This window comes from Haliotis rubra, unplaced genomic scaffold (assembly GCF_003918875.1).
Source record: "Haliotis rubra isolate DU_JTF1 unplaced genomic scaffold, ASM391887v1 Scf242, whole genome shotgun sequence".
Lineage (NCBI taxonomy): Eukaryota > Metazoa > Mollusca > Gastropoda > Lepetellida > Haliotidae > Haliotis > Haliotis rubra.
In genome coordinates, this window is record NW_025766470.1 from 1,031,135 (window position 1) to 1,058,942 (window position 27,808).

The 27,808-nt window shown below is 40.4% G+C and overlaps 2 protein-coding genes across 3 annotated transcripts; one reads left to right on the forward strand and one right to left on the reverse strand.

The window, feature by feature from the left end:
* Nucleotides 1–1,314: 1,314 nt before the first annotated feature.
* Nucleotides 1,315–15,175, reverse strand: LOC124278843 (peptidyl-tRNA hydrolase ICT1, mitochondrial-like; the record flags this gene model as incomplete). Its single annotated transcript, XM_046714621.1, has 4 exons — nt 1,315–1,615; nt 3,528–3,697; nt 14,075–14,157; nt 15,088–15,175. Coding segments are annotated over 4 exons (435 nt in total), but the record flags the coding sequence as incomplete, so codon positions are not given.
* Nucleotides 6,796–12,506, forward strand: LOC124278840 (protein wech-like). Of its 2 annotated transcripts, none has more exons than XM_046714615.1 (3): nt 6,796–7,083; nt 7,696–7,997; nt 8,356–12,506. In XM_046714615.1, the coding sequence occupies exons 2-3, from the start codon at nt 7,838–7,840 to the stop codon at nt 9,984–9,986; spliced, it is 1,791 nt and encodes a 596-aa protein (XP_046570571.1). In that variant the 5' UTR covers nt 6,796–7,083; nt 7,696–7,837; the 3' UTR covers nt 9,987–12,506. The 2 variants fall into 2 exon arrangements, with proteins under 2 accessions (XP_046570571.1, XP_046570572.1); XM_046714616.1 differs by having other exon boundaries at nt 6,798–6,872.
* Nucleotides 15,176–27,808: the final 12,633 nt, after the last annotated feature.

The window sequence follows — 27,808 nt, forward strand, 5'->3', positions numbered from 1 at the left end:
TCATGATGAAAATGTCAAAGTTAATTCATTTAACAAGTAATTGAAAAATATGCGTTTTGATCTATCATTTATGACTAAGGACACACATTGAAATAAAACTGATAATTCTTAGGCCATTTTGGCAAATATGGGGCCGTTTTAACCAGTCATCGGTCCATTTCAGCCAAAACATTTGGCGCCGTTTTAGCCAATTTGGGGCCGTTTCGACTTGGGGCCGTTCTGCTGTGGGGCCGTTTCAGCTATAACCCTTGGTGTCAGTAGGCTGTGTCTTAGTAGGGTATCCTGTTGTTCAGCATTGATATGATAAGGCAAGGACAGCTTGGTGTCAGTAGGCTGTGTCTTAGTAGGGCATCCATGGTAAACTGCGATGTGGTATCTCATCAGATTCACAGAACGTCCACTATATTAGGAAACATAAGTGGAAGACCAAAAGATCACAGTTATGCTTTGTTGACAACAATCAGAATAACTGTACCAAAGGATCATGTAAATGTTGGAAGGCATATATTTTTATATATTTTTATTACATTTTTACATTTTTCAACATTATAGTTTTGTATTGTTTGCGTGGGATTAACAGTTTCTATATACCAACAATGTCAAGAAATGTGCTATAATAGAAATATGTGTAGATTCTAAATGATTTTTGAGTTTATTGTAATGGGATTTTAACTGTTGTTGTGTAAATTGTTCTGGTAATCTCTACCAGTCTTATTGCAGCATACAGTACTTGTACAAGCTGGAAGGAATAACCTGTATCACTTTAGAAAACCTGAGTCCAAACACTGCTGTATTGTTAAAGTACACATATGTATTTGGCATATATTGGCTTAGAATCACATTGTTTCTGGACAAAGTGAGACTGTACTATTTTTGTTTTGAGTGAAGGGAGATGACTCTGTAATACTTACTCTGGCTGATAGAAGGGAGAAAATTCACTTCTATCCAGAGACCATTTGTCCTTCAGAAACATAAAATTGTAAAGTTTGCTGTTGTGTTGTTTTAACTAGATTTGTTTTTGACATTTGTGACAGATGCAGAGCTCAAATTTCTTAAACTAAATATTCGGCTTTAATAATACATTCTATTTTGTGCAATAAATTTCTTAAACTAAACATTTTGCTTGTATTATACATTTGCATGTCACTCCCCCAATTAAATTCCCAAAACAGAACTTGAATAAAGGTGTGTGACATTAGTTGCGTATAGACCGGGTTTGATATTTGTGACAGAGCTCAAATTTAATAACCCAAATATTCCGCTTTAATAATACATTCTATTTTGTGCTCTCAATTAAATTCCAAAAACAGACACTGCAGGTACGTGTATTTGTTTAATTAATAGGGCTACAATCGGATTGAGTCATCATGACACAGATCCATACATCTGATGGTACACAAAGTCTGAATGACAGAATCAAAACTCCTTCAGGTGGTCAACAATCACTTGTTCATCATCTCCATCACACGATGGACTACACACTCTCTCTCACACACGCTATGATGCTCATGTCTTCTGTTGTCATGAACCACCAACATTTGGTGTCTGGCGATATTGTTTCTTGAGGGAGTGGTGTCTTTTGTCCTTCAGCATTGCCTGCTTTGCCTTAGCCATCCTGAAACAAGCACTGGTCAAAATGCCCACTTCATTAATCACATAGGCTTGAGTGAGTTTAGTTTTATGCCGCTTTTAGCAATATTCCAGCAATATCATGGCAGGGGACACCAGAAATGAACTTCAACATTGTACCCATGTGGGTAATCGAACCCAGGTCTTCAGTGTGACAAGCGGACACTTTACCCACTAAATTACCCCACCGCCTCACATAGGCTTGAATAAAATACTGAATTACACAACAATCATACATCCACATTTTTCGAGCAGTCTGTCAAAAATTAAGTTGCAGACATGATTCAGTTACAGATTCTAACTTATTTTTTATTCTTTCAAGATGTTCAATACTGGAGCGATCAGTAACTGCTTGGGTCCTGCGTATTTCATGGTTAGATGGAACATGCCCCCAGCAGCCAATGCTGGTCATCATGGGTGGCCAGCTGGATTAGGTGGTCCATCTGAGTGGCTTTGTGGATTGGTGCTCACAATATCACTACCGGGACTTGGTCCCGACTTGGTTACTTACAAGTCACCATCTTTTTCTTTTTTTATTATTATTATTATAGGATATTTATATAGCGCACATATCCACGCAACTAGAGCATCCTCAAGGCGCTGGTATTTTTCCCCTCGATCATTGGATGTCAATCTTAACGGCACATCGTATTATCAATCTCAACTCCCTGGGGAGTATACAACTCTTGCTGCCACTAGGCGCATCGAGTTATTGTGGCTTTCTCATCCTAACGAGGTACCCATTCACAGCTGGGTGGACTGGGGCACATAGTCACAGTACTTTGTCCAAGTTCACTGCACGTTGCTGTACCCGCAACTAGGTGTTTGCACGTATTCATGTGGCCACCATCTGGTCATACACCAACGGATTCGTGGGTTCTTTTAAGTGCACAGGTTTGTGTACTGTACACTAGGGGTTGTGACAACACGGAAAGAGTCTGCACACAAAGTTGACTCCAAGGTTTTTACACCCGGTCGTCACAGGTGGGCTCGATCCCGGCACCTCAACCTCGCTGGATCACTAGCCTGGTGCCTTGGCCAGCTCGCCCACCACACTTAATTATTTCTGAGTACCACTTTAAACAAAATGTATCATAAATGATCACTTGATTTCATTTACACGAGTATGTTACTCCGTCCATTTCATGGATTTCTATTGAGAAGCTAGGCGGGACCAAACAAACCAGTGGTTGATATTATAACAAATGTCTCATGATGTCCTGTTATGACACAACAAGTCAAAGGATACATTTTTGTAACATTTTGAACACAGGTTACTGGGCACAATTTCCAAAACAAAACTTCCCATTATTCGTTTCATGTTTAACACGACACATGGCAATTTTGCAGGTCACAAACACCTGCACATAACAGGGACTGGATCCGACAAACTAGTGATTGATGTTATGAGCAACACCAGATACCATCACAATGACAGGCGATCAAGTCAACAACCCCGCCACAAGATCAATATTGACATCTCCTTCATAGCCAGTTCCGACCTGGAATCTACATGGAATATTTTGGCTGAATAATTTTTCTTCACAAATTCTGACTGCATGTCAGCTAGACACATCTACTCACATTGCCAAAAAATGGTCAAATGGGCATTTTCAGCTTTGCTTCTGTATTGTTTATAATGTACAAGTACATTCTAAGGTTGGTTGTTGATTAATGCCACACTCGGCAATATTCCAGCTATATGGCAGTTGTCTGTAAATAATCAGGTCTGGACCAGACAATCCAGTGATCAACAGTATGAGCATCAATCTACGCAGTTGGGATACGATGACATATGTCAGCCAAGTCAGTACCACCCGATAGTCGCCTCTTACGACAGGCATGGGTTACTGAAGATTTTTAACTTAAAATGTGAGTTCAATAAACTGATTTAATACCTTCTGTCTCTCACAGTCTTCTCCTGCTCTGTGAGCTCACGAGGAAGTTCACCTGCCCCGAAGATGACTGTACGTATTTTCTCCATGCAGTCCGCCTGGTTCAACATCTGTTTCCTTGTAGCATCCGAGGTCACGACCAGATAGCCTCCCTTGGTGATCCTACCAGCCTCCTGTGTAGTGAGTGAGTGAGTGAGTTTAGTTTTACCCCGCACTCAGCAATATTCCAACTATATGGCGGCGGTCTATAAATAATCAAGTCTGGACCAGACAAACCAGTGATCAACAGCATGAGCACCGATTTACACAATTGGGATACAATGACACGTGTCAACCAAATCAGCGAGTCTGACCACCCGATCCCGTTAGTTGCCTCTTACGACAAGCATGGGTTACTGAAGACCAATTCTAACCCGGATCTTCACGGGTTGCTGAAACTGGGAACTGAGAAGTCCAGACACCTTTCAGCTTATTTGAAAGGTCTCCTGATTCCGACTCCTGTCAGTGATGTTGATCTTCACATCTGGATTGAAGGATATGAGCGACATGGGATTGAATGGTTTTGGTCTCTATGTTAGTTCTACAGCATCTTACCTCCTGTCATAGAAATAACATGTACTCTCCAAAAATAGTAAGGGATACATGTATGATATCAAGTGTTTGATCAAGATAATTGTTGATGATATATATCCTGTCATGATTGATGTCTGTAGAACTTAACACCAAAGCACAGTCTGATAGGGTGCATGTGTCTCATGCAGTAGCCCCACAAATGGGAGTAGGGCATCATTTCTGATTGAGACATCTCAAAGTTTGGAATTTTTTTTATTCATTTCTGAGTATTCCCAATTCTTGTGTTAAAGAGCGTATTATATTGTGACACTTAGCATTTGTCATCTTAGCATTCAATCTATAGTTTAGATTGTCACCATACAGGCAACAGATCCTAATGTACACTAATACCACACACAAATCTACACACAACTTATTTCAGGAGATGACTTTTCATCTGAAGGAGTGAATGAGTGAGTGAGTTTAGTTTTACACCGTACTCAGCACTATTCCAGCTATATGATGGCAGTGTGTAAATATCATGTCTGAAACAGACAATCCAGTGATCAACAGCATGAGCATCGATCTACACAACTTGGATGTAATGAAAAGTGTCAACCAAGTCAGCGATCCCAACTATCCGATCCCCTTAGCTGCCTCTTTCGACAAGCATTGCTTGCTGAAGATCAATTCTAACCTGGATCTTCACAGGTCCTGCAAAAGAAAATTCAGACATGATCTGTAATGGGATCATTATTGTGTCTTGTGATCTTTGTGCTGTGGTAACGACCACCTAGAACCAATGGTAATGAGATTGGACAATAAAAGCAGCATGGTCAAGATGGTGAAAGTCACTCTAGCAATATGTCAACTTGATATGACTTGCTCCTCCGTTCAATCTTTAGAGAATATTTGAGTATCCTTAAGTGTGCAATAAGAAATGACTTAATAAGTAGGGATGCCACTAGGGCTGGGACGGGTACTCGGGTAGTCGAATCCGGGTCGGGTACAGCTGGAATCGAGTCCTATTTCTAGGAATCGAGTACCCGGAAAGGAGAGAACTCTGTAATGACAAGGGCAGATAATAACTTGTCTTTTTCATTATTGACATAACACACATTTACATCATTGGTATTGTCCGATTAATGGAGGTTATTATTAACGACTGCAATTTATCTGCGCATGAGCTGCGAGTAGTCAAGTTACAGTAACAGTAGGAACGAAAAGTTTATTTTAACGAGCAATGTTAGTAATGGTGTTACTCTTTATATTGGTTAAACAGACGTAAATTATATAGCTTGAGATCATTTTTAATGTCTTATTGCCACCGTTATAAGTTTTCTATAATAATCTCTGTCAAATCGTGATTGAATATTCAGAAAATTGACAGAAGCGCTTTTTTTCCTTACATTTCCGGGTACTCCATTCCGATTCGGGTAAGTACATGCGGGTACTCGATTCCATTTTTTCACACCCGTCCCAGCCCTAGATGCCACACTACATCGATACATCGATTCTTTGATACTTTTTCTAAGATGATCCAATTATCGATACATTCAAGGGAATGTTTAGCGAATATTGGGCTATTCTTACTGGTTAGGCATAGAAAGATGACTGATTTCTTCACTTGAACTCAAATATACTTTACAGTGCTACAGGCCATGAATATATATATTTTATAGAAAAGTAGACACACCTTTGTTGTTCTGACCTCCTCGGCCACTTCCCCTAGAATACTTGATGTCAAGTTTATATAAAATAGGAAATAACAGAACAACAGAATAAAGACTGACAATCGATAAAAATCTGCGACTTCAGTATATAATCTGTGGATAATATATCGTAACACAACCAAGTGTGCATACTATATCACTTGCTTGCCAAAATGAGGCATGGAAATAACAATTTTATAATTTTACAATAAACATTTATCTTGTTTATAGGTATTTAGCTCAATAATGCTTTATATGAGTGACATACTCATGTTCTAAATGCATATAAATAACACAACTATACTCGCGGTGCTTGTTGATGTTACAATAATGATATACATACTAATATACAAATTATGCACATGTGATCTTGTAATGCATGACACTCTCATTGTATTCTTATTCAAGAAGAGCGGAGTCCCCGACCGCGTCATACCAAAAGACGTTAAAATATGGTACTTGTTGGTCCCTGCCTGGCGCTCGGCATTAATGGGTACAACAAGGACTGGTCGGCTCGGAGTCAGTATAATGTGTCTGAGTGGGGTATTCATGCTTCACTGCGGCATGGTATCTCAGTGGGCTAGCACTATAAAACCAGCTTAAGTCTGGGCTAGTACAAGCAGCCGCACATACACATACACACGCATGCACGTCGTCATATGAGCGAAATATTCTCAAGCACGACGTTAAACCCAATTTCACCTCACCTCACCTCACCCGAAGTAAATGAGGGCATGCGTGCGTGAGAGTTTGGGCAGCAGCTACTTCTTTCTGGTTTATGTTGAACGACAAGACACGAAATGTTATACACCAGAAACACAGATAATGAACTCCTCCTTAACACTAAAATGTGTTTGTAAAACAACAGGGTACGAATATTGGATTGTGTCGATATCTTACTTAATTAAAGTATCCATCCTAGATTCGATCCAGAAACCTACGTCGTCATCTGCTCAGGTAGTTTATAAATCACGTTTAGTCGAGTTGTCTCAGTTACCTCCCTTGTGTGGTACGCAGAAGAGACAGGTAGACAGGCGGGTTGCATATTTCAAAGCATCAGGGAGACAGAAGATGGTCTCATCGTGTGAATAATTCGTATACATTCAGATCACCGATAGCATCTATTCAGATTTAAGGCATATTGTTTAAAATACTGAGTTAGTTTTGTCTACACTCAAAATTTGAAAGGAAGAGAAACCGAAAGTAGGAATTGTTGGACGCGAGGTTTTAAAACTAAAATATAGTGATGCCATTTTCTGTTATTGTCCTGTTTTTTACCAATGTCTGGCATGCAGGTAAACAAGTTAATTTGTTAATTTGTCAACACTTAAAGCTTAACCTATAAAGATATATGTTGGCTCGGCCTGTGAAAGAACTTCACAGTTTCCTCCCTCGTATCGTCACTTTGAGCAGAGACCATATAATAGATTATTGTATGGTCTCTGCTTTGAGGTGTGACTTTACGTGTACTTTTACGTGTATTTAACAATGATACCGGATTTTAGATTTTTATAAGTAACACATATTGATTTCAAACGGCGAAACGCAGTTAAAATTCATTACTGGCAATTCATGGTACACCAGGTACTATGTATGACAACGACTAGCTTGTTCTTACAGCAGGAGTTTGTTGTCATGACAACTATAATGATGGAGGGCTTTGTTAAAACTATAGTTCTGAAACACCTTGTATGTCGTTATTCCAAGACATGCAGAACAATGAGTTTTTCAGTCTTTTTCTGTATCAGTGTTTATTGAATAATCAAGACAGTTTTATAGAAAATAATACCATTGAACCCTGAGAGGCTATCCCAGTATCCTCACATTTCACAAGAGCGAACTAGTAGTGAGCAGTTCGTGACCTGGCTGTCCATCATTGTAACCCGGATGTGATTCTTGTTTTGCAGATGTCGATGTCCCGTGAGGAGAAAGTGGTGGAATTCCTGACCTGTGTGATCTGCCAGGAACAGTACACAGACCCGTGTACACTGAGGTGTGATCACACATTCTGCAGGAAATGTGTCACCTCATACGTCCAGACCAGACCAGATGCTATACAGTCCAAGACCATCCCCTGTCCCTGCTGTCGACAAGATACCAAGGTCCCCCCACCCCAGGAGGCCGGTGGAGGAGTGGGCGGGGCAGATCAAAGCCAGCATCATTATACAGGGGCTGATTGACACACAGGAACCTTCTACAAGTACTGCAGGTGCGACAACCTTTGCAAATATCGATTGACATACTGATTATTATCAGTCACGCATGTGAATTGTATGATAAAGCCCACAAAGCCCTTGAAAATATATATACATGTAATTTGTCTTAAATAGTCTACAACTGGCACAACATGTAAGGAATATTTGTAAATCTTCAGGGTATCTGGTATCAGGGGATCTTCAGGGTACCACTCTCTCTATGCCTTAAAATAGTCATCATTTTACCTGGATTTCTCAATCTTTAAGAGAAGCGACAAAACCCTTTCCACATCTGAAAGCAAAGTCGATTGTACAAGCTTATGAATATATCATTGTGAATTGTTAAATTACCATAGACGTGTCCACTTTCAGATACTGGTTCGTTTTGCTCGGTGTGTGAGAAGTTAGGGGAGACAACTCCAGGAACCTTATGGTGTTCTGAGTGTGAAGTGCTCCTCTGCAAGAGATGTGTCAAGATGCATCGTGCAAGTCCAGCATCACATGACCATGAAATGTGTGACCTTTCAGGAGAGATGAATGTCAAGAGAAGACGTAAGGTTGTATGTCCGGAACACAAGGGTGAGGTTATAAAGTTCGTCTGTAAAGACTGTCACAAAGCCGCATGTCAGACATGCTGCGTGCTTCACCACAGGAAATGTGAGTCTGTCGTTACTATGGAGTCAGTGATGCCAACCATGAAGTACCATTTGAGAAAGAACGTGAAAGTATTATCAAAGAAAATGAATAGAAAACAAACGCTGGTTAAAAAAACACACAAGAAAATTAGAGGAATAGAGAAAACTAAAGTAGCTGTAGAAGGTCACATCAAATCTGCTGTTGAGAGAGTCATCGCCAACATCAAACAGAAAGAAATACAGCTGATGAATGAAGTCAATGATATTACAGATAAACAAACACAGCAACTTAAGGCAGATATTAAACTTGAAGAGATCGAGATGCAGATGTACAGACAACATTGTGAGTTCATTGACCAGGCCTTGGTATCGGACTGTGAGATGGACCTGTATGACGCGTATCAGGCCTGGGAGTCTGGAGCTGTAGAGATGGAGGATGTCAGGGATACAGAGGCAGCAGACACCCGGAGAATAGATGACATCAGGTTTACACCTGACACTGACAATGTCCTAAAGGCCCTAGATAACCTGCAGTTTGGGGAGATTGACGTCACATACCAGGATCAGGAGCAATATCTGCCATCTCCAGTGCTGGTTGACAGGATAGATGTGAGGGTGTCGGGTGATGAGGAGGACCCTCTTCTATTTGATGTGACAGTTCTGGTTGTAGATGGTGTACAGACATGTGTTGTTACCGACTATAATAACAAGTGCGTGAAATCTTTCTTCACAAGAAATAATCATTCATGCCACAGTAAACTTCCCCTGGATAACACTCCACATGGGATAACACAGTTGAATGAGAAGCAGGTGATGGTTGCTGTCCCAGACTCCCATCAGATTGTAACAATAGAAGTGACCCCTGACCTGGTGCTGCTCTCAACCATCACAACACGTACCGGATACTACAGTCTGGCTGTTCTGAATCCATCATCTCTAGCAGCAGGTGCTTGGAAATGTGTTGATATCCTGGACATGTCTGGACACGTGTTGAGGTCAATCACTACACACAATGATGACTCACTGTTTACCTACCCCTTCTACATGTGTGTCAACAACAAGGGCAACCTACTCGTGTCTGACTGTTGGAAGAAGTCTGTGACATGTCTGACGTCAGAGGGGGATGTTGTGTGGAGATACGCCCCTGCCGGAGACAGAGCACTCAGCTTCCCTCGTGGTATCACAACTACCACGACAGGAGACATCCTGCTTCTAGACAGGGGCAAGGTGATACAGCTGACAGAGTCGGGGGAGTTTGTCAGAGAATATCGAGACATGGTTGATTATCCACGGGGACTGTATGTAGACAGTCATGACTCAATGTACTTGTGTAGCCAAACTCAAATCCTGGAATTCCTCTTCATGTAGTCATACATCCCAGCATCAGTAAAATATGAGTTACACTATAACAGATCAGTACAGATATAGATATTTTGATCAGATTGGATACTGTTTGGATTTGATAACTGATCATAGAAATAAGTTCCATAACACAATAGAACGTTCTCGTCAGTGACTTCCTCCAGGTACTCGTGGACAGAGCGTCTACCAGCGAGTGAAGTCACTGATTAGATGCATCATTCTAAATGTGGTACTTGTTGTTACCCTGCCTGTTCAGCATTGATATGATAAGGCAAGGACAGCTTGGTGTCAGTAGGCTGTGTCTTAGTAGGGTATCCTGTTGTTCAGCATTGATATGATAAGGCAAGGACAGCTTGGTGTCAGTAGGCTGTGTCTTAGTAGGGTATCCTGTTGTTCAGCATTGATATGATAAGGCAAGGACAGCTTGGTGTCAGTAGGCTGTGTCTTAGTAGGGTATCCATGGTAAACTGCGATGTGATATCTCATCAGATTCACAGAACGTCCACTATATTAGGAAACGTACGATGGTAGGTTTGCTTGCCCCTCCCCCAGGTCGGGTGTCCAGGTGGGCAGTGAGTAGTGTAGGGGTGACATACCTTGGCCCTTGCCAAAGATACACACTGGCCACAGATCGAAGATGGAGTGTGGGAAGTCAGGTATATTTTTAGAAACAGATGATTCTAAAGAACATATGAATGGATGAATACTTTGATGAGGAATTTGATTTCGAACAGCTGGGATATCAAACTAGTATGGAATTCCCGCAGTTAAACCCCGAGCTTGATAATGAAAAATAGCCACTTTGGTTACCAAATTATGAAGCCATAATTAACCCCAGGGTTAAATTCAGGAATTGCACATATTGAAAGTAAAGAAACAGTCACAATGTAATGAATGACTTTAATGTTTACATCATTTTACAAAGAGCTGAACTGGAAACGAGAACGAAGGATACAGTTTGACATTAAGCTAATTGGGTCTGTAACGGTTATATCAGTTTTATGAATATCTTTCAGAAAGGGCTGGATGAGTGGGTTAGATGGCTGACTTTGTGTGCTGGTGATTAGGACTCTGAGAGTGTGGGTATTCCCGGATAGTATTCAACCTGAAAATGTACTAGAATCTGTATGTGTAATGTGGATGTAATCTGAAATGTAACATGTCACATCAAAACTTGACAGATCACAGATCAAAAGGTTAGTGTGGGAAGTCAGGTATATTCTATTTTAGAGGGAAACATATTGTCAGTTGTTGATAACTATCATAAATGTAGCCTGTCATAACATAACATATTTTTTCATATGAATTTTATGTTTATATATGAAACTGTACAGGAGTTAGAAGTATCTCTTGTCTCCCTTGCAGTATATGAACCCGCCTGTTTCCAGCATACACTGCAAAAGTCATTTCCTGAAATTGGAATGTTAGTCCTGTCAAACTACCTGTATTTTCTCTGGTGTTTCATAAACAAATTCACCAGAAGTCAGGTCCCCGCAACTGTCAAATATTGAACCAATCTAATGATGTCAATTGAAAGATGGTTGAAAATTTAATTATCAAGTGGCAACTACTTGATGAAAAATTTAGTCATAGTGATTCCTGTTGCTGCCATGTTGGGGGAATCAAATAAATAGGTGACAGGGACCTGATCTGCTGTTCATTACTTATTCCTTCAGGTATGTCATTGTAATCAATCACAGGCCACATTCCCCAGCAAGGCATGTTGAGTCATGTTTACACTGCTGTTTCAGAACTCCAGAAAGTATGTATTCTTGTGATCAGCTTACTATTTTGTATTTATATATAGTATTACTCGGTGTTTTGCGGTCTTTGTGTCGGTAGTGAATTAATGTTATTCATTCAGCAATTTTGTGAATCCTTCGTCTAGACATGGTCAGCTTATGTTGTGATGATATTTAATTAAATTATCAGAAGTAACACAGAATTTGTTAACCGAACATAAGTGGAAGACCAAAAAGATCACAGTTCTGTTTTGTTGACAACAATCAGAATAACTGTACCAAAGGATCATGTAAATGTTGGAAGGCATATATTTTATATATATTTTCATTACATTTTTCAACATTATAGTTTTGTATTGTTTGCGTGGGATTAACAGTTTCTATATACCAACAATGTCAAGAAATGTGCTATAATAGAAATATTGTAGATTCTAAATGATTTTTGAGTTTATTGTAATGGGATTTTAACTGTTGTTGTGTAAATTGTTCTGGTAATCTCTACCAGTCTTATTGCAGCATACAGTACTTGTACAAGCTGGAAGGAATAACCTGTATCACTTTAGAAAACCTGAGTCCAAACACTGCTGTATTGTTAAAGTACACATATGTATTTGGCATATATTGGCTTAGAATCACATTGTTTCTGGACAAAGTGAGACTGTATTATTTTTGTTTTGAGTGAAGGGAGATGACTCTGTAATACTTACTCTGGCTGATAGAAGGGAGAAAATTCACTTCTATCCAGAGACCATTTGTCCTTCAGAAACAAAAAATTGTAAAATTTGCTGTTGTGTTGTTTTAACTAGATTTGTTTTGACATTTGTGACAGATGCAGAGCTCAAATTTCTTAAACTAAATATTCCGCTTTAATAATACATTTTATTTTGTGCAATAAATTTCTTTAAACTAAACATTTTGCTTGTATTATACATTTGCATGTCACTCCCCCAATTAAATTCCCAAAACAGAACTTGAATCAAGGTGTGTGACATTAGTTGCGTATAGACCGGGTTTGATATTTGTGACAGAGCTCAAATTTAATAACCCAAATATTCCATTCTTTTTGTGCTAATACATTCTATTTTGTGCTCTCAATAGACACATCTACTCACATTGCCAAAAAATGGTCAAATGGGCATTTTTAGCTTTGCTTCTGTATTGTTTATAATGTACAAATACATTCTAAGGTTGGTTGTTGATTAATGCCACACTCGGCAATATTCCAGCTATATGGCAGTTGTCTGTAAATAAACAGGTCTGGACCAGTCAATCCAGTGATCAACAGTATGAGCATCAATCTACGCAGTTGGGATACGATGACATATGTCAGCCAAGTCAGTACCACCCGATAGTCGCCTCTTACGACAGGCATGGGTTACTGAAGATTTTTAACTTAAAATGTGAGTTCAATAAACTGATTTAATACCTTCTGTCTCTCACAGTCTTCTCCTGCTCTGTGAGCTCACGAGGAAGTTCACCTGCCCCGAAGATGACTGTACGTATTTTCTCCATGCAGTCCGCCTGGTTCAACATCTGTTTCCTTGTAGCATCCGAGGTCACAACCAGATAACCTCCCTTGGTGATCCTACCAGCCTCCTGTGTAGTGAGTGAGTGAGTGAGTTTAGTTTTACCCCGCACTCAGCAATATTCCAACTATATGGCGGCGGTCTATAAATAATCAAGTCTGGACCTGACAAACCAGTGATCAACAGCATGAGCACCGATTTACACAATTGGGATACAATGACACGTGTCAACCAAATCAGCGAGTCTGACCACCCGATCCCGTTAGTTGCCTCTTACGACAAGCATGGGTTACTGAAGACCAATTCTAACCCGGATCTTCACGGGTTGCTGAAACTGGGAACTGAGAAGTCCAGACACCTTTCAGCTCATTCGAAAGGTCTCCTGATTCCGACTCCTGTCAGTGATGTTGATCTTCACATCTGGATTGAAGGATATGAGCGACATGGGATTGAATGGTTTTGGTCTCTATGATAGTTCTACAGTATCTTACGTCCTGTCATACAATAACATGTACTCTCCAAAAATAGTAAGGGATACATGTATAATATCAAGTGTTTGATCAAGATAATTGTTGATGATATGATATATCATCAACAATTATCTTGATCAAGCACTTGGATAAGGATATATTATATCCTGTCATGATTGATGTCTCCCACAGGGAGTAGAGCATCATTTCTGATTGAGACATTTCAAAGTTTGGAATTTTTTATTAACTTCTGAGTATTCCCATTTCTTGTGTTAAGAGTGTGTTATATTGTGACACTTAGCATTTGTCATCTTAGCATTCAATCTATAGTTTGGAGGGGAGGGGAGATAACCCACCTTCTCCAGGAGTCTCTCTCTGATCCACTGAGGGATCCAGTCAGCACTCTCCACATGGAACCGAACCTCAACCTTGGTGTTCACTGCAAGCATACAGTCACCATACAGGCAACAGATCCTAATTTACACTAATACCACACACAAATCTACACACAACTTATTTCAGGAGATGACTTTTCATCTGAAGGAGTGAATGAGTGAGTGAGTTTAGTTTTACACCGTACTCAGCACTATTCCAGCTATATGATGGCAGTGTGTAAATATCAAGTCTGAAACAGACAATCCAGTGATCAACAGCATGAGTATCGATCTACACAACTTAGATGTAATGAAATGTGTCAACCAAGTAAGCGATCCCAACTATCCGATCCCCTTAGCTGCCTCTTTCGACAAGCATTGCTTGCTGAAGATCAATTCTAAACTGGATCTTCACATGATCTGTAATGGGATCATTATTGTGTCTTGTGATCTTTGTGCTGCGGTAACGACCACCTAGAACCAATGTTAATGAGATTAGACAATAAAAGCAGCATGGTCAAGATGGTGAAAGTCACTCTAGCAATATGTCAACTTGATATGACTTGCTCCTACGTTCAATCTTTAGAGAATATTTGAGTATCTTTAAGTGTGCAATAAGAAATGACTTAATAAGTAGGGATGCCAGTGGCGGATCCAAAGGGGTGTTGGGGGTCGAAACACACACACACACACACCACCCCCACCCCCACCCCCACCCCGGAAAATGCTTTAAGACCACATTGAAAAAAACAAACATTTACGTTGGGGGGGTAGTAGGGGGCCTGAACCCCCAAACCCCCTCTCAAATTCCTGGATCCGCCCATGGATGCCACACTACATCGATACATCGATTCTTTGATACTTTTTCTAAGATGGGTACAATTATCAAAAATTCAAAACTATATTAACAACTGACTGATTTCTTCACTTGAACTTAAATATACTTTACTATACTATAGGCAATGAATATATATTTTATGGAAAATCAGACAGACCTTTGTTGACGTTCTGACCTCCTGGGCCACTTCTCCTAGAATACTTAATGTCAAGTTTATCTAAAATAACAAATAACAGAATAAAGACTGACAATCAATAAAAATCAGTGACTTCAGTATATAATCTGTGGATAATATATCATAACACAACCTAGTCTGCATACTATATCACTTGCTTGCCAAAATGAGACATGGAAATAACAATTTTATAATTTTACAATAAAAATTTATCTTGTTTATAGGTATTTAGCTCAATAATGCTTTTATATGGTGAAATACCCATGTTCTAAATGCATGAAAATAACACAACTATACTTGCGGTGCTTGTTGATGTTACAATAATGATATACATACTAATATATAAATTATGCATGTGATCTTGTAGTGCTTGTTGATGTTACAATAATGATATACATACTAATATATAAATTATGCATGTGATCTTGTAGTGCTTGTTGATGTTACAATAATGATATACATACTAATATATAAATTATGCATGTGATCTTGTAGTGCTTGTTGATGTTACAATAATGATACATATAACATATTTATGCACATGCTCTTGATGTTACAATAATGCATAATGATATACATAATATATCAACAAGAAGACAAAGTCACCAATGAAAAGATAATATTTTTCTCTGAGTAATGCATTTTATGAAATTTAAAACTTAAGATCAGTTGGTGACAGTCTTTGAACTAGGTTAGATCGAGTCGCGTTGTTTGAACAATCTTGTGATAGGTGTAGATGGAGAACGAGCAAGATGACTGGTCTTGTTTGATAATATGCAAGAGAAACAGCATTCCTATCATTTCATTCATTTCCCCAGTGGCTGGAAAAATTGAGGTAAGAAGACTTATTATAATAGCTCACACCTGGGCCTTTGTAGTCACATTTACAACTTCTCCAGTCAAAATACAGTTGAAAAACTTAAACTGTGAACTCAGATACTTTGATGGTTTGGTCCTTCGGCCCAAAATCATTTCATACAGATATGTAAGATTTTACGAGCGCTAGAAACAATTTAAAACAAAATCCTCAAATTCATAATTGTCAAGTGATAGGAATGTCAAGAATATTATTTCCTAAAAAATCTATTCAACTTTGAGAACATATATACTCGCGTCTGTGATATTACATTCTTCTGATTAGATTACAAACGTATCATGTAGTGAATGAGAAACGATGACCCGACGGTCTGTAGTACACGTAAAATCACACCTGACCGCCAGGCCGACACTCTTGCAGACAAGGCAATCCCTCAGGGGATATTCAGAGAATCAAGCTTCTCGTTTCCCAACTTGCGCGAATCGGGAGTGTGATGTCATCCCATGGGGACAGTATAAAGTGTCACCAATTGCAAAGCTGTCCATTGTTCGTCGTAAGAAGAGGCTACATTGGCGCTCCTGGTTAGAATGAACCCGAACAGAATGTGCTGGTTCAAATGGCCAGGTGAAATGAAAGTAAATGAAAGTGAAAAACAATGCAAAAATGAAGAGAAACAAACAAAAAACAACCAAAACAACCTTCCAAAATACTAAAACAAAAATAAATAAATAAATGACCAAAAACAAACCCAAATGCGATAACTGTTCACCACAATGGAACGTCTGTTGTGCCCTTTAGGGCACCACAAACGTCACGGACTCTCAATAGAAGTTTGGGGTACAACATGAAACTCCTTTCTTTACGATCTTAACGCTACAATTACTGCAAAACCTTCAAGTCGCGATCGTTGGCTTCGACTGCAGCCACCAAGTCGCTTGTACATGGCGTCTGAAAGTGACTGGACTTTGTGGACAAAATGGATCTGTTAATCCTCTTTGTCGGCTTGGCTGGATTGTCTGGGCCACACTTCATCACATACAGGCTGCCGTCGTAGCTGGATGGAATATTGAGATAAGCAACCCGTGAAGATCCGAATCCTCTCCAGCAACACATTTTGCCCTGAGACTAACGGGACTGGGTGGTCAGGGTCGCTGATTTGGTTGACTTACGACAAGAGGAGAAACTCACACGTCCAAATAGCCCACTTTCCATCTGTGTTGAGCGACATTCCAAGATTTCCAATCTTTGGCATCTATATTTAGTATCTTTTGAAGTACGACTGATGATACCCGTGAAGGTCCGGGCTAGAATGTTGATCTTCAGTAACCCAGTAATCTTCAGTCGTAAGAGGCGACTAAAGGGATCGGGTGGTCAGGCTCGCTGACTTGGTTGACACATGTCATCGGTTCACAATTGCGCAGATCGATGCTCATGTTGTTGATCACGATTGTCTTGTCCAGACTCGATTATTTGCAGACGCCGCCATATAGCTGGAATGTTGCTGAGTGCGGTGTAAAACTAAACTCACTCACTCACTACAACTGAGGACGTTCTCTACGAAGAAGTAAAGAGCGATTCACGAGTATTCCTAAAATATTGTTTGATCAGTATTACAACATTGAAAGTTTCAGTAACGCTTTCAAAAGTTGGACATGGTGGAAGAGATTCCAAAATTTCAAAAATCAAAAGTGATGTTCAATGCTCATCATATGATTCTATGTTATTTCTAAATGAACAATTGACTTGCCTTTCCATGTGTTTGTGACATGTACAACCGGTGGAGCAGGATATGCTGAACCTTTCGCGAACACCTGTACCATATTATAGTTATTTATAATCACAAGCTTATTGTACATAGTGGAATCCTTTTTAGCCCGTTCGAGATATTCATATGGGACTTTTAACCTAAGTACATGTCTAAGTCAAACAATCAATTTATAGTTGTGATTTAGAGGCTGATATTAAAACAAACACAAGTACATGTATAAAGTCATGACATTTATTTAAAGATGTGAGTGAGTTTAGTTTTACGTCGCACTCAGCAATATTCCAGCGGGCGGTCTGTAAATAATCGAGTCTGGACCAGACAATCCAGTAATCAAACAGCATGAGCATCGATCTGCGCAATTGGGAACCTTTAAAGATGTGATTTAGAGGCTGATTTTTAAATAAACCTGAGTACATGTATAAGTCCTACAATCAGTTTAAAGGTGTGATTTAGAAGCTGATATCTAAACAAACATAAGTACATTTATAAGTTATACAATCAATTTAAAGATGTGATTTAGGGGCTGATTTTAAAATAAACATGAGTACATGTACGTCATGTATGATTCATGCAAACAATTTAAAGATGTGATTTCCGTCGATAGGAGAAGTGCACGCTTCTTTCTCTAGAGAAAGGCAACCCTTCAGCACTTGAAGACAGGCAGAACTCCTTTCATTCCGGCTTGGCAATTGAGTAACACCGAGTGCACTTGATAACAAGCGCGTGACATCTCGCGAGAAACACCAGAATGACATCAAGATCCGTCATGTGAAATTGATGTGTCTGTATATGCGAAGCTAATTTTAACAGAGCGCTTGCATTCATCAAAGCCCGCCTTTGCTCATCGGAACAAATGAATAGCCTGATAATGTTGTCGTTAGCAAGGATTCCAAATGTCATTGTAACATTTTGTAAGAGTGTGTGAACTGACATTGGATGCTTGATTTGGTTAATTTCCTGGACTTTGTTGTGGTGTTGTGAAAGGAATGATGTGTTTCTCTTTGGTGGCGCATTGGATGATAATTTACATAACACATTGTAACTTTATGAAATGCGCTAACCATCGAAACTCCACACAGGTATTCCAAACCTTCTCCCACTGTGACGATCTCCACCCTCACCCGTGAAGATCCGGGTTAGTATTGGTCTTCAGCCACCCGGAAGAGTCCATTGCTCGTTGACGTTGGTGCAAGGTCATCGTGTCCTCATTGCGTAGATCGATGCTCATGATGTCAATCACTGGACTATCTAGTCAAGAACTTGTGTGAAAATTGCTGAGTGGTGTGTAACTCCGAGTCGGATACACCTTCTATATTGATTGACTTGCAGTAGAGTTGGAATCATCGATCGACATACGTGACTCGTATTTATTGCATTACTAAAAGCGACAAAAGAGGTACCAAGTCTCCGGGCCCGACAAAACCATCTATCTTTGACTCTCACGACAAGCTCAGTTGCTGAGCACCATTCCTAATCCGCAATAGGGCGTTGGGGTAGCCTAATGGGTAAAGCGTTTGCTGATCACGCTGAAGTCTGGGGTTCGATTCGCGATGGCTACAATTTGCGAAGCTAATTTCTGGTGTCATATATGTTGCTGAAATATTGCTAAAAGTAGCGTCAAACACAAATTTCTCACTCACTCTAATCCGGAATCCTGCAGGTCCTGGTGATACAGTATGTGTGATGAGGTGAGAGACACAAGGGATGAAGGTCATAACGATGTAACAGACAACGTGTCATCGTTGGTGTTCAGCTGAGAGTACAACCCACGATCAGCGGATCAAGGTATTTCTAAGTGGCGGAACTCTGCATACCGAATTGCGTTGCCTATGACCACTGCTTCAGCCATGCATTGCTTTGGGAAAAGGAAGAGCCGTAAAATTCTTACTAGTATTTATGCTTGGTTGGTTTGTTGTTAAAAGCCGCACTCAGAAATATTCCAGCTACATGGTAACGGTCTGTTAATAATCGAGTCTGGGCCATACAATCAAATGATCAACAGCATGAGCATCGATCTACTCAATTGGGATACGATGACATGTGTCAACCAAGTCAGCAAGCCTGACCACCCGATCCCGTTAGTCACCACTTACGACAAGCATGGGTTGCCGAAGACCAGTTCTCACCCGGATCTTCACGGGTTAGTAGTCATGGACGATCACGGTCAGCTGAAGAAATATCAGATCATACATGTACTGGGTTGAAAAGTAAATATCTCCAGATATTGATATGCCAATGTGTGCTCAAAAGCAACAAAAACATTCCAATGCGTTTTCATTTATGGCTGATTTGTTCGGAAATTTCACAATCTCATAAAACTCAGATACGATACCGCTCTACACAAAGATCTGAGTACAACGCAGGTGGGCGCCGGTCAGGTATCGTCGTATGTGGTCCTAGCAACCCAGTGACCGATATTATGAGCAACCGTGCGGTGATAAGAACTCATCAAGTCACCCAGACTCTATCCGGTCTCCCCACGTAATAAGAGTGAGTGAGTTTACTTTTACGCCGCGATATATCAGCAATAACACGGCGGGGGACATCAGAAATGGGAGTCACGAAGAACAAGGCATGGCTGTGGGTCGTATGTAGGTTATATTTCTGTATAGCCTCACATATTCCTTTTCACGGTCCGCCCTGAAATTTCATTCCAACGTGAAATACTTAAAAAATATTTTTTACTTGATGTTCCCCGCTGCTGTGGAAATTGTTTAGGGATATCACATCTCCATTTTACTATGAAACAAAGTATGATACCCATTTGCCACCAAACCTTCGCTTCTGAAATCAGACTCAGACTTAAGATATCCCAGCACACCGTATGTGATAATCTTATACCCGTGAAGGTTGTGTTAGAATTGACCCACGCTTGTTCGAGGTGACTAACGGTATCGGGTGCGCAGGCTCGTTTTCGTCACCACTCGCCCCTTTCCGTAACCTCCAAGAAGATTGCTATTTGGTTTGTCCTGGAATAGTGAGTGAGTGAGTGAGTGAGTGAGTATGTTTTTACGCCACTTTTAGCAATATTCCAGCAATATCACGGCGGGTGTCCCGGAAAAGTGGTGAGGTGAATGGGTTTTAACGTCGCTCTTAAGATTATTTCGCTCATATGACGACGTGCATGCGTGTGTATGTATGTGTGTGTGCGGCTGCTTGTACTAGCCCAGACTGAAGCTGGTTTTATAATGCTAGCCCACTGAGATACCATGCCGCAGGTAATCATGAATACCCCACTCAGACACATTATACTGACTGCAAGCCAACCAGTCCTTGTTGTACCCAGTAATGCCGAGCGCCAGGCAGGGACCAACAAGTACCACATTTTGACGTCTTTTGGTATGACGCGACCGGGAATCGAACCCGCGACCTTCTGCTCTCCGTGTGGACGCTCTAACTACTACACCACTGAGACGGTCGTGTCCCGGAATAACATGAGTGGGTAACAAATGTTCAGGCTCGCTGACCTACTTGACACATATCCCAATATTCTTATCCGAATAGCGTAGATCGATTCTGATTATGTCAACCACTAGATTTTCTGATCCAGACTCGATGATTTTCAGAAATATGAAACATTGCTGAGTGGGGCGTTAAGCAAAAATAAAAAAACAAACAAATAAAAACAGGTTCGTGACGTGCTGTATGAGAAATACCGTACTTACCAGCAGAAGAACCCATTCATTTATGAACGTCATTTCGTGAACGTAAAGAGCAGAACTTGAGACATTGTAAGTTGATTTCCTAACATATTACCACAAAAAAGGTTTCAACATTTGCAGACTTTGCGAAATGTGTTTCGAATCTGTGAAATGACGTCTTTGACTCACGGTGCCTTTATCTGCGGGAATGGTTTGCAGGAAAAGTGACACTTCAGGTAACTTAAGATAAATCACAGATAGGTGCAAGACACCAGTGTCACATGTAAGAGCCTTTCAGCATAAATCTTATTCAAGCTCATATTTAATCACAACATATAATAAATCATTGGCAGTCTTCATTACATATATATATGTGATAAATATTAAAACGACAACTACTGACAAATCACAGTTATTTATTTTCTCATAATGTGTACAATGTGACTTGAAACTACATTTACATTAACAACGATTTGTACGATTTCATACACATGCACTCATCAAAAGAAGTAAAGCAACAATAAATCTGAATAAAACAGAACCTATGAAATACCTGATATGCAAACATTATAGTAAAAGAATGACTTTGTGAAATGTGTTTCGAATCTGTGAAATGACGTCCTTTGACTCACAGTGCCTTTTCAGTGGGAATGGTTTGCAGGGAAAGTGACACTTCGGGTAACTTCAGACAAATCACAGATGGGTGCAAGAGACTAGTTTCACATGTGAGAGCCTTTCAGCATAAATCTTATTCAAGCTGTGAGAAATGAATAGGTAGTGTGTCAGTGATGTGACTCGTCCAAATGCACACCCTGAAAAAGTCGGAGAAAACGTTTCACATCTCAGAATCAAAGGTTGCTAAGGAATGGAATCATAGATAATTTATAGATATTTTTTATAAAAATGAAAATGACAGGTAATGCCTTCAATCCCATGTTTATATTGATGTGTAGGTTTTATCAACGGAGATCATTAAGGCGTTTAAGGTTGAAATACCGTAAAGATAGTGTCCCCTACTGTGAAACAGAATTTCCTCCTAATTCCACATGTTTTAAAACAAAACCATTTTAAAATATACGGTAGCATTGCGTACACACAGTAGTAGCCGATTTGAAGACGTCAAAAGTCCCCATGATCCCTAACAAGACTTTGGTTGGTTTGTTGTTTAACGCCGCACTCAGCAATATTCCAGCTATATGGCGGCGGTCTGTAAATAATCGAGTCTGGACCAGACATGAGATCAACAGCATGAGCATCGATTTTGGGACACGATGACATTTGTCAACCAAGTCAGCGAGCCTGACCACCCGATCCTGTTAGTCGCCTCTTACGACAAGCATGGGTTGCTGAAGACTAATTCTAACCCGATTCTTCAAGGGTACCAACAGACTTCAATTGCTGGTGGCTTATACCAACTGTTGTTGGTAATAATGTTTAAATGATCCAAAGTGTATGACCCATACATTTATGACTCATTTACATATATGTATAAGCTTGTCCTCGTCCTAAAATGGCTGAAACAATACCGAAGCGACTTCAGGATTGTGAAATCTCGAAAAGTCTCATCTGAACATGCAACAAAGCTCTCACATATATCAGATATATCCCGTTTACTGTTATAGAGTCAACGCTGCGTGTATCCGTAGCTATAGAAACGTTTCAAGGCAAAGCTGAAGAAATTCGATTTAAACTGAAATGTTTGGTTCCCAGCTTGATGTTGCCCAGTGTGAAATGTACATCTATCACAATAAGATTGGCATGTATAGTTTCTTTACGTCTAGTTTGATATGTCCGAAGACATTAGTCACTATGGAAGTCTTCAACATGAAAGAGTCTCTGATTAGATATATTGCAGTTTGAACAGTAATTCAATGTCTTCAGATAAATCTCTTTCTTGGGAAACGTGTCATTGTGATGGGATTCTAACGAGGATCTTCAACTTTCTTTGAAGCAAACACATGTATTCAGATACTCCAGTTGACGTCCTTGATGTTTTAATGGAAGTGTATAATTATATGCTTTCTCTTAAAACAGACGTTTCGGTGCACGTTTATTGTTACGCACAATGCCTAATAGAATCTATTACCAAGTCCAAAGAGGCCAGAGTAACATTTACGATTACGTAATGTGGTAGAATTTCACTTTTGCATTTTCGTCTCATACTTGCTGGTACCCACACACTGCACTATTAGAGCAGTTACTCTGCATTTAAATGGACTGTATATGTCATCTGAGTTTCAGACCTTCAGGTTCATCAAGACACCTTGCACATGCTAACCTGCAGCAACAACAAGGGGCAATGAATGACAGTGTCTCTAACCTGCAGCAACAACAAGGGGCAATGAATGACAGTGTCTCTTGCAACAGCGAAGAATCTTGGCCTTAGATTGACATGTCACCAACAGTACATTGGGTAGGGTGTTTGTTGCCGGAGACAAATGTAATCCTGATCATCACAGGGATGAGGGGCCGGACTTCTATATCTTTATCTAGTACCTGCAACCATACATCGAAATTTGACAAAATACTCATGAATTACAGAAACCTGTATTTTGAGCTTGATATTGATCAAATCGGCTCAAATTTAGTGAAAATATAAACATATAATGAGTTCATGGCATTTGTTTGGTTAAGCAGTTGTTCGCGTTAATCCCGCAGATTTATACTGAACACACCAGCTGGTTCGTTTGTACGAGATTAGACTCATCATTACTATGACTGACTGACTGACTGAGTTTTGGTTTTACGCCGCTTTTAGCAACATTCCAGCAACATCACGGCGGGGACACCAGAAATGGGCTTCACACATTGTACCCATGTGGGGATTCGAACCCGGGTCTTCAGCGTGACAAGCCAACGCTTTAAACACTAGGCTACCCCACCGCCCCTCATTACTATGAGGGATGAATAGCACACCCTTACAGTGTGCGGGTATGAAAATGCACAACTTTCCATGAGTGGAGGCTGCCTTTGAACCAAATACAAAACCAGGCAGCATATTTCTGCAGTTATAAATGACAAGGTATTCCCTGCTAAAGAAACTGGACAAAATTGGCTCCAGTGGTGTGATCATGCCCCTTCAACTGAAAGTGCTAAACAGGCAGCCGTGCGGACATGGTGCCAGTTGTAAAGGACGATGTTCCTTCTTTTGGAACTGTTCAGCGGAATTCTAGAAGGGAAGAGAGAGTCTCGGAGATGACCCAAGATCAGGAGGACATACAGCTCCCACAACAAGAATGTTGATACACTACATATGATTATGGATAACGAAATGGACATACCACACGTCACATAGCCAATGCAGTAGCCATCTTTCATGAGAGTTGATACCATCGAGGGGTGAACTGGCATGACAAGGGTTTCAGCACGCTTTAGGTTAATGATCTCTCGTGAGACTTTATGTCGTTTTAAAGCAGACCCAGCTTATTTTCCTGAATGATTTGTACCAATGGGCGATTCTTGCGCTCAGCGCTATCAGTAAAGACTAAACATCAGTAAAACCAGTCCAACGTCTGTCCGAGGAATGCAAAATCTGTACCAACAACTGGCAAGGTGATTGCTAATCAACAGGTTGACTACCTCCTGAAAAGCCAAACCATTAACGGACAATATTACGCAAATCTGTTTAAGCAACTGTGTGAGACTATCCAGCTTAAACGTTGTTGGAAACGAAAGGTGCCCTCCCCCACCCCCAATAAATAAATAAATATACGTACGCGCACACGCACACACACACACACACACACACACATACATACATGATCTTACAGGCTCTTCATGATAGAATTTTATTGTGTACTTTTGCACATATTCATTTATCGGATGATCCTCTGGTGCTGCATGTCAAAACTCATGATGAAAGCAAGGAATTCCACAGCTATATAAAGCGTGCCAAGGTTGTTGGACAGTCTGAAATTTGATGTTGATTTTGTTGACGGTGATGTACTGCTGGACGGTACAGTGATGGGAGTAAACCAGGTGAAGTTATTCGCCAAGTCTGCTCAGAGTCGGTCTTTTGTGGAGAAGCTTTCTGAGAAGCCATTGCATCGTGTGTACATGCAGTGTGTGGAACAGAATAGCAATCCAACCGACTCCTTCGCCCGCCTGGATGAAGTCGGCTGGTCTAAAATGTGAAACTGGGGCTTCCTTTTTCCTGCTCAAGACCAGTCACTTCCCACTCGCAATCGCCTAAATGTGATTTGAAAAGAAAATATCAATGTCGACTTTGCAATGAATTTACAGAGACTGTCCAACATCTTGTCAGTGGATGCCCTTCCTTGGTACAAACAGCATATCTTAAAAGACATGATGGCATGGTTCGTTGGTTTTACTATCGTCTCCGTCATGCCTGTGGCTTTGACTCCGAGGTCCATCCATGGTACGACCCTGTCCAGGGCGTCATGGAAAATGATGCTTTCAAACTGGAATAGGCCCATGTACAGCCTGAGAAGAATTCGAGCCAACAAACCTGATCTTGTCCTTTTGATAAAGCAAATGAATTCATTTATATCATTCAATTTTCTGCCCCTTTTGACAACAACGTGACTGGCAAGATTCAGGAAAAGCATGCTAAATATGCGGACCTCGCCTTTGAAATGGTCTCGCTTGCATCCTAAGTACACTGTCGTCAGGCTCCCCATTGTTCTCGGTGCCCTTGGTTTGGTACCTCCTGATCTCTTGGCGCAGATCAGGGGAGTGTCCGGGTTCCCCATCGGGAGCACAGCCATTCTGACACTCTGGATAATGCAGAAGGCTGCAGTGTCTACATATTCTCCGGAAAGGTCTTGGTGGGTGAAAACTCTGAGGACGTATCTCGCAATACTACCGTTCTTTACGAAAACAGTGTTTTTAATTCCGGGTGTAACAGATTCTTCAATATTTAGGTCCAGACGATTCCAGTTAAATAACTGGTATATCTTTCAGGGTGAAAAGCAGTTGTAGCCTCGGTGGTGATTCCGTGTGAGAATAGTTTCTAACACCTCATTATTGTAACATCAAACTGAAATGAGGAACACGTGATCCGGTTCTGCGATGACGTCCTACTTGCCGTTAACCGAAGGACAATTTTCTATATCATCTCGACACTCTAGGGGATTTTATTTTCAGTGGTTCTCTGGCAAATGCAACCGATAAATCTTGGAAGTGAAAATGACGGAATGGTGAACCTTAGAAGAATTTCTTTTCAGTGCCAAAAAGATACTACCATGCACTGTAGCTCACCTATATATGAACCCGTAGTTTCAAATGCAGTGAGGGCGGTGGGGTGGCCTAGTGGTTAAAGAGTTCGCACGTCACGCCGACGACCCGGGTTCGATTCCCCACATGGGTACAATGTGTGAAGCCCATTTCTGGTGTCCCCGCCGTGATATTGCTGGAATATTGCTAAAAACGGTGAAAAACCCAAATCATTCACTCACTCACTCACATCATAGCTATGAACATATTTTCTGCCTGAACAATGAGGACAAAAGCGTGATCAAATATGAAGTACGAAACTGCATGTTGCTGAAGGATAAGATATACTACTCACACTTTGCTAAGGATCACAAAAATCCACAACCTTACTGAAACGTAGATTCATAATTTGAAATTGCATCCATTTAAATCTGGATCAATTATAATATGGCAATCCCTCTTTAGGCAAACAGTCACTTTAATCTAACCTTATGCACAGGATACATGAGTAACCATAAAAACGGTTTTCATGGCACCAGTCAACCATTTTGCAAATCATGGAACGAGTCATTGACAAGTACACAACACCTGTCAATAGCAGGTATGGGATCCACAAGATGAAATGACATACTGAAACCTAGGATCCATGCTTACAATAAGCTTAGATATCTAAACCAACTTTGACCCAACATCATAGTTTTCTGTTGAATCCATGATTCGATCCTTAGCAAACTGTGAATAGTATATATGGATGAACAGCACTGTTATCAAGTAAGTGATGTACAGGGTAGTGTAGGGAGACATGTATACAGATAGAATATGATTTTACAAGACAGCAGGGAAGGATGGTACGTGTACACTGCAGCAAAATCACGTCCTTGCCAATGAATCCAGTCGTGTAAAAAACCGAAAGATTATGTCTGGTTGGAGTCTTTGATAAGTTGATGCTAAACTGGGGGTAGGGAATACCCTTGGTCACGGTTATGGATGGTTAAAGTCATTTGATGTTAATGGCTTCTTGGAGTTTTCTTATATTTAAGTCTTTAAGGTTGTTACAGATTTTGTCCAACTGGATGCTGTGATGACAGATATGGTCAGATGGATCCGATTTCGAGTCTAGACACCGAGCTGTGATGTTATTTAATTCGGGTTTTGAGGGGCCTGGGTGTTTCTCCTGTGTAAGCGTGTCCACAGTTACACGCGATATGATGTACAGCTGCTGGAGGTCCTTGTTTAGGGGTTAATAGTGCTATGCACGTGGCTTTAATGTTTTTGGATGGTGTTACTTCCCTTTGAAAGAAC

Excerpts from the sequence above, each read along its gene's own strand:
- LOC124278840 (XM_046714615.1), top strand. The coding sequence starts at position 7,838 with ATGCTATACAGTCCAAGACCATCCCCTGTCCCTGCTGTCGACAAGATA. Across the intron at positions 7,998-8,355 it reads ACCTTCTACAAGTACTGCAG|ATACTGGTTCGTTTTGCTCG; the intron begins GTGCGACAACCT and ends GTCCACTTTCAG.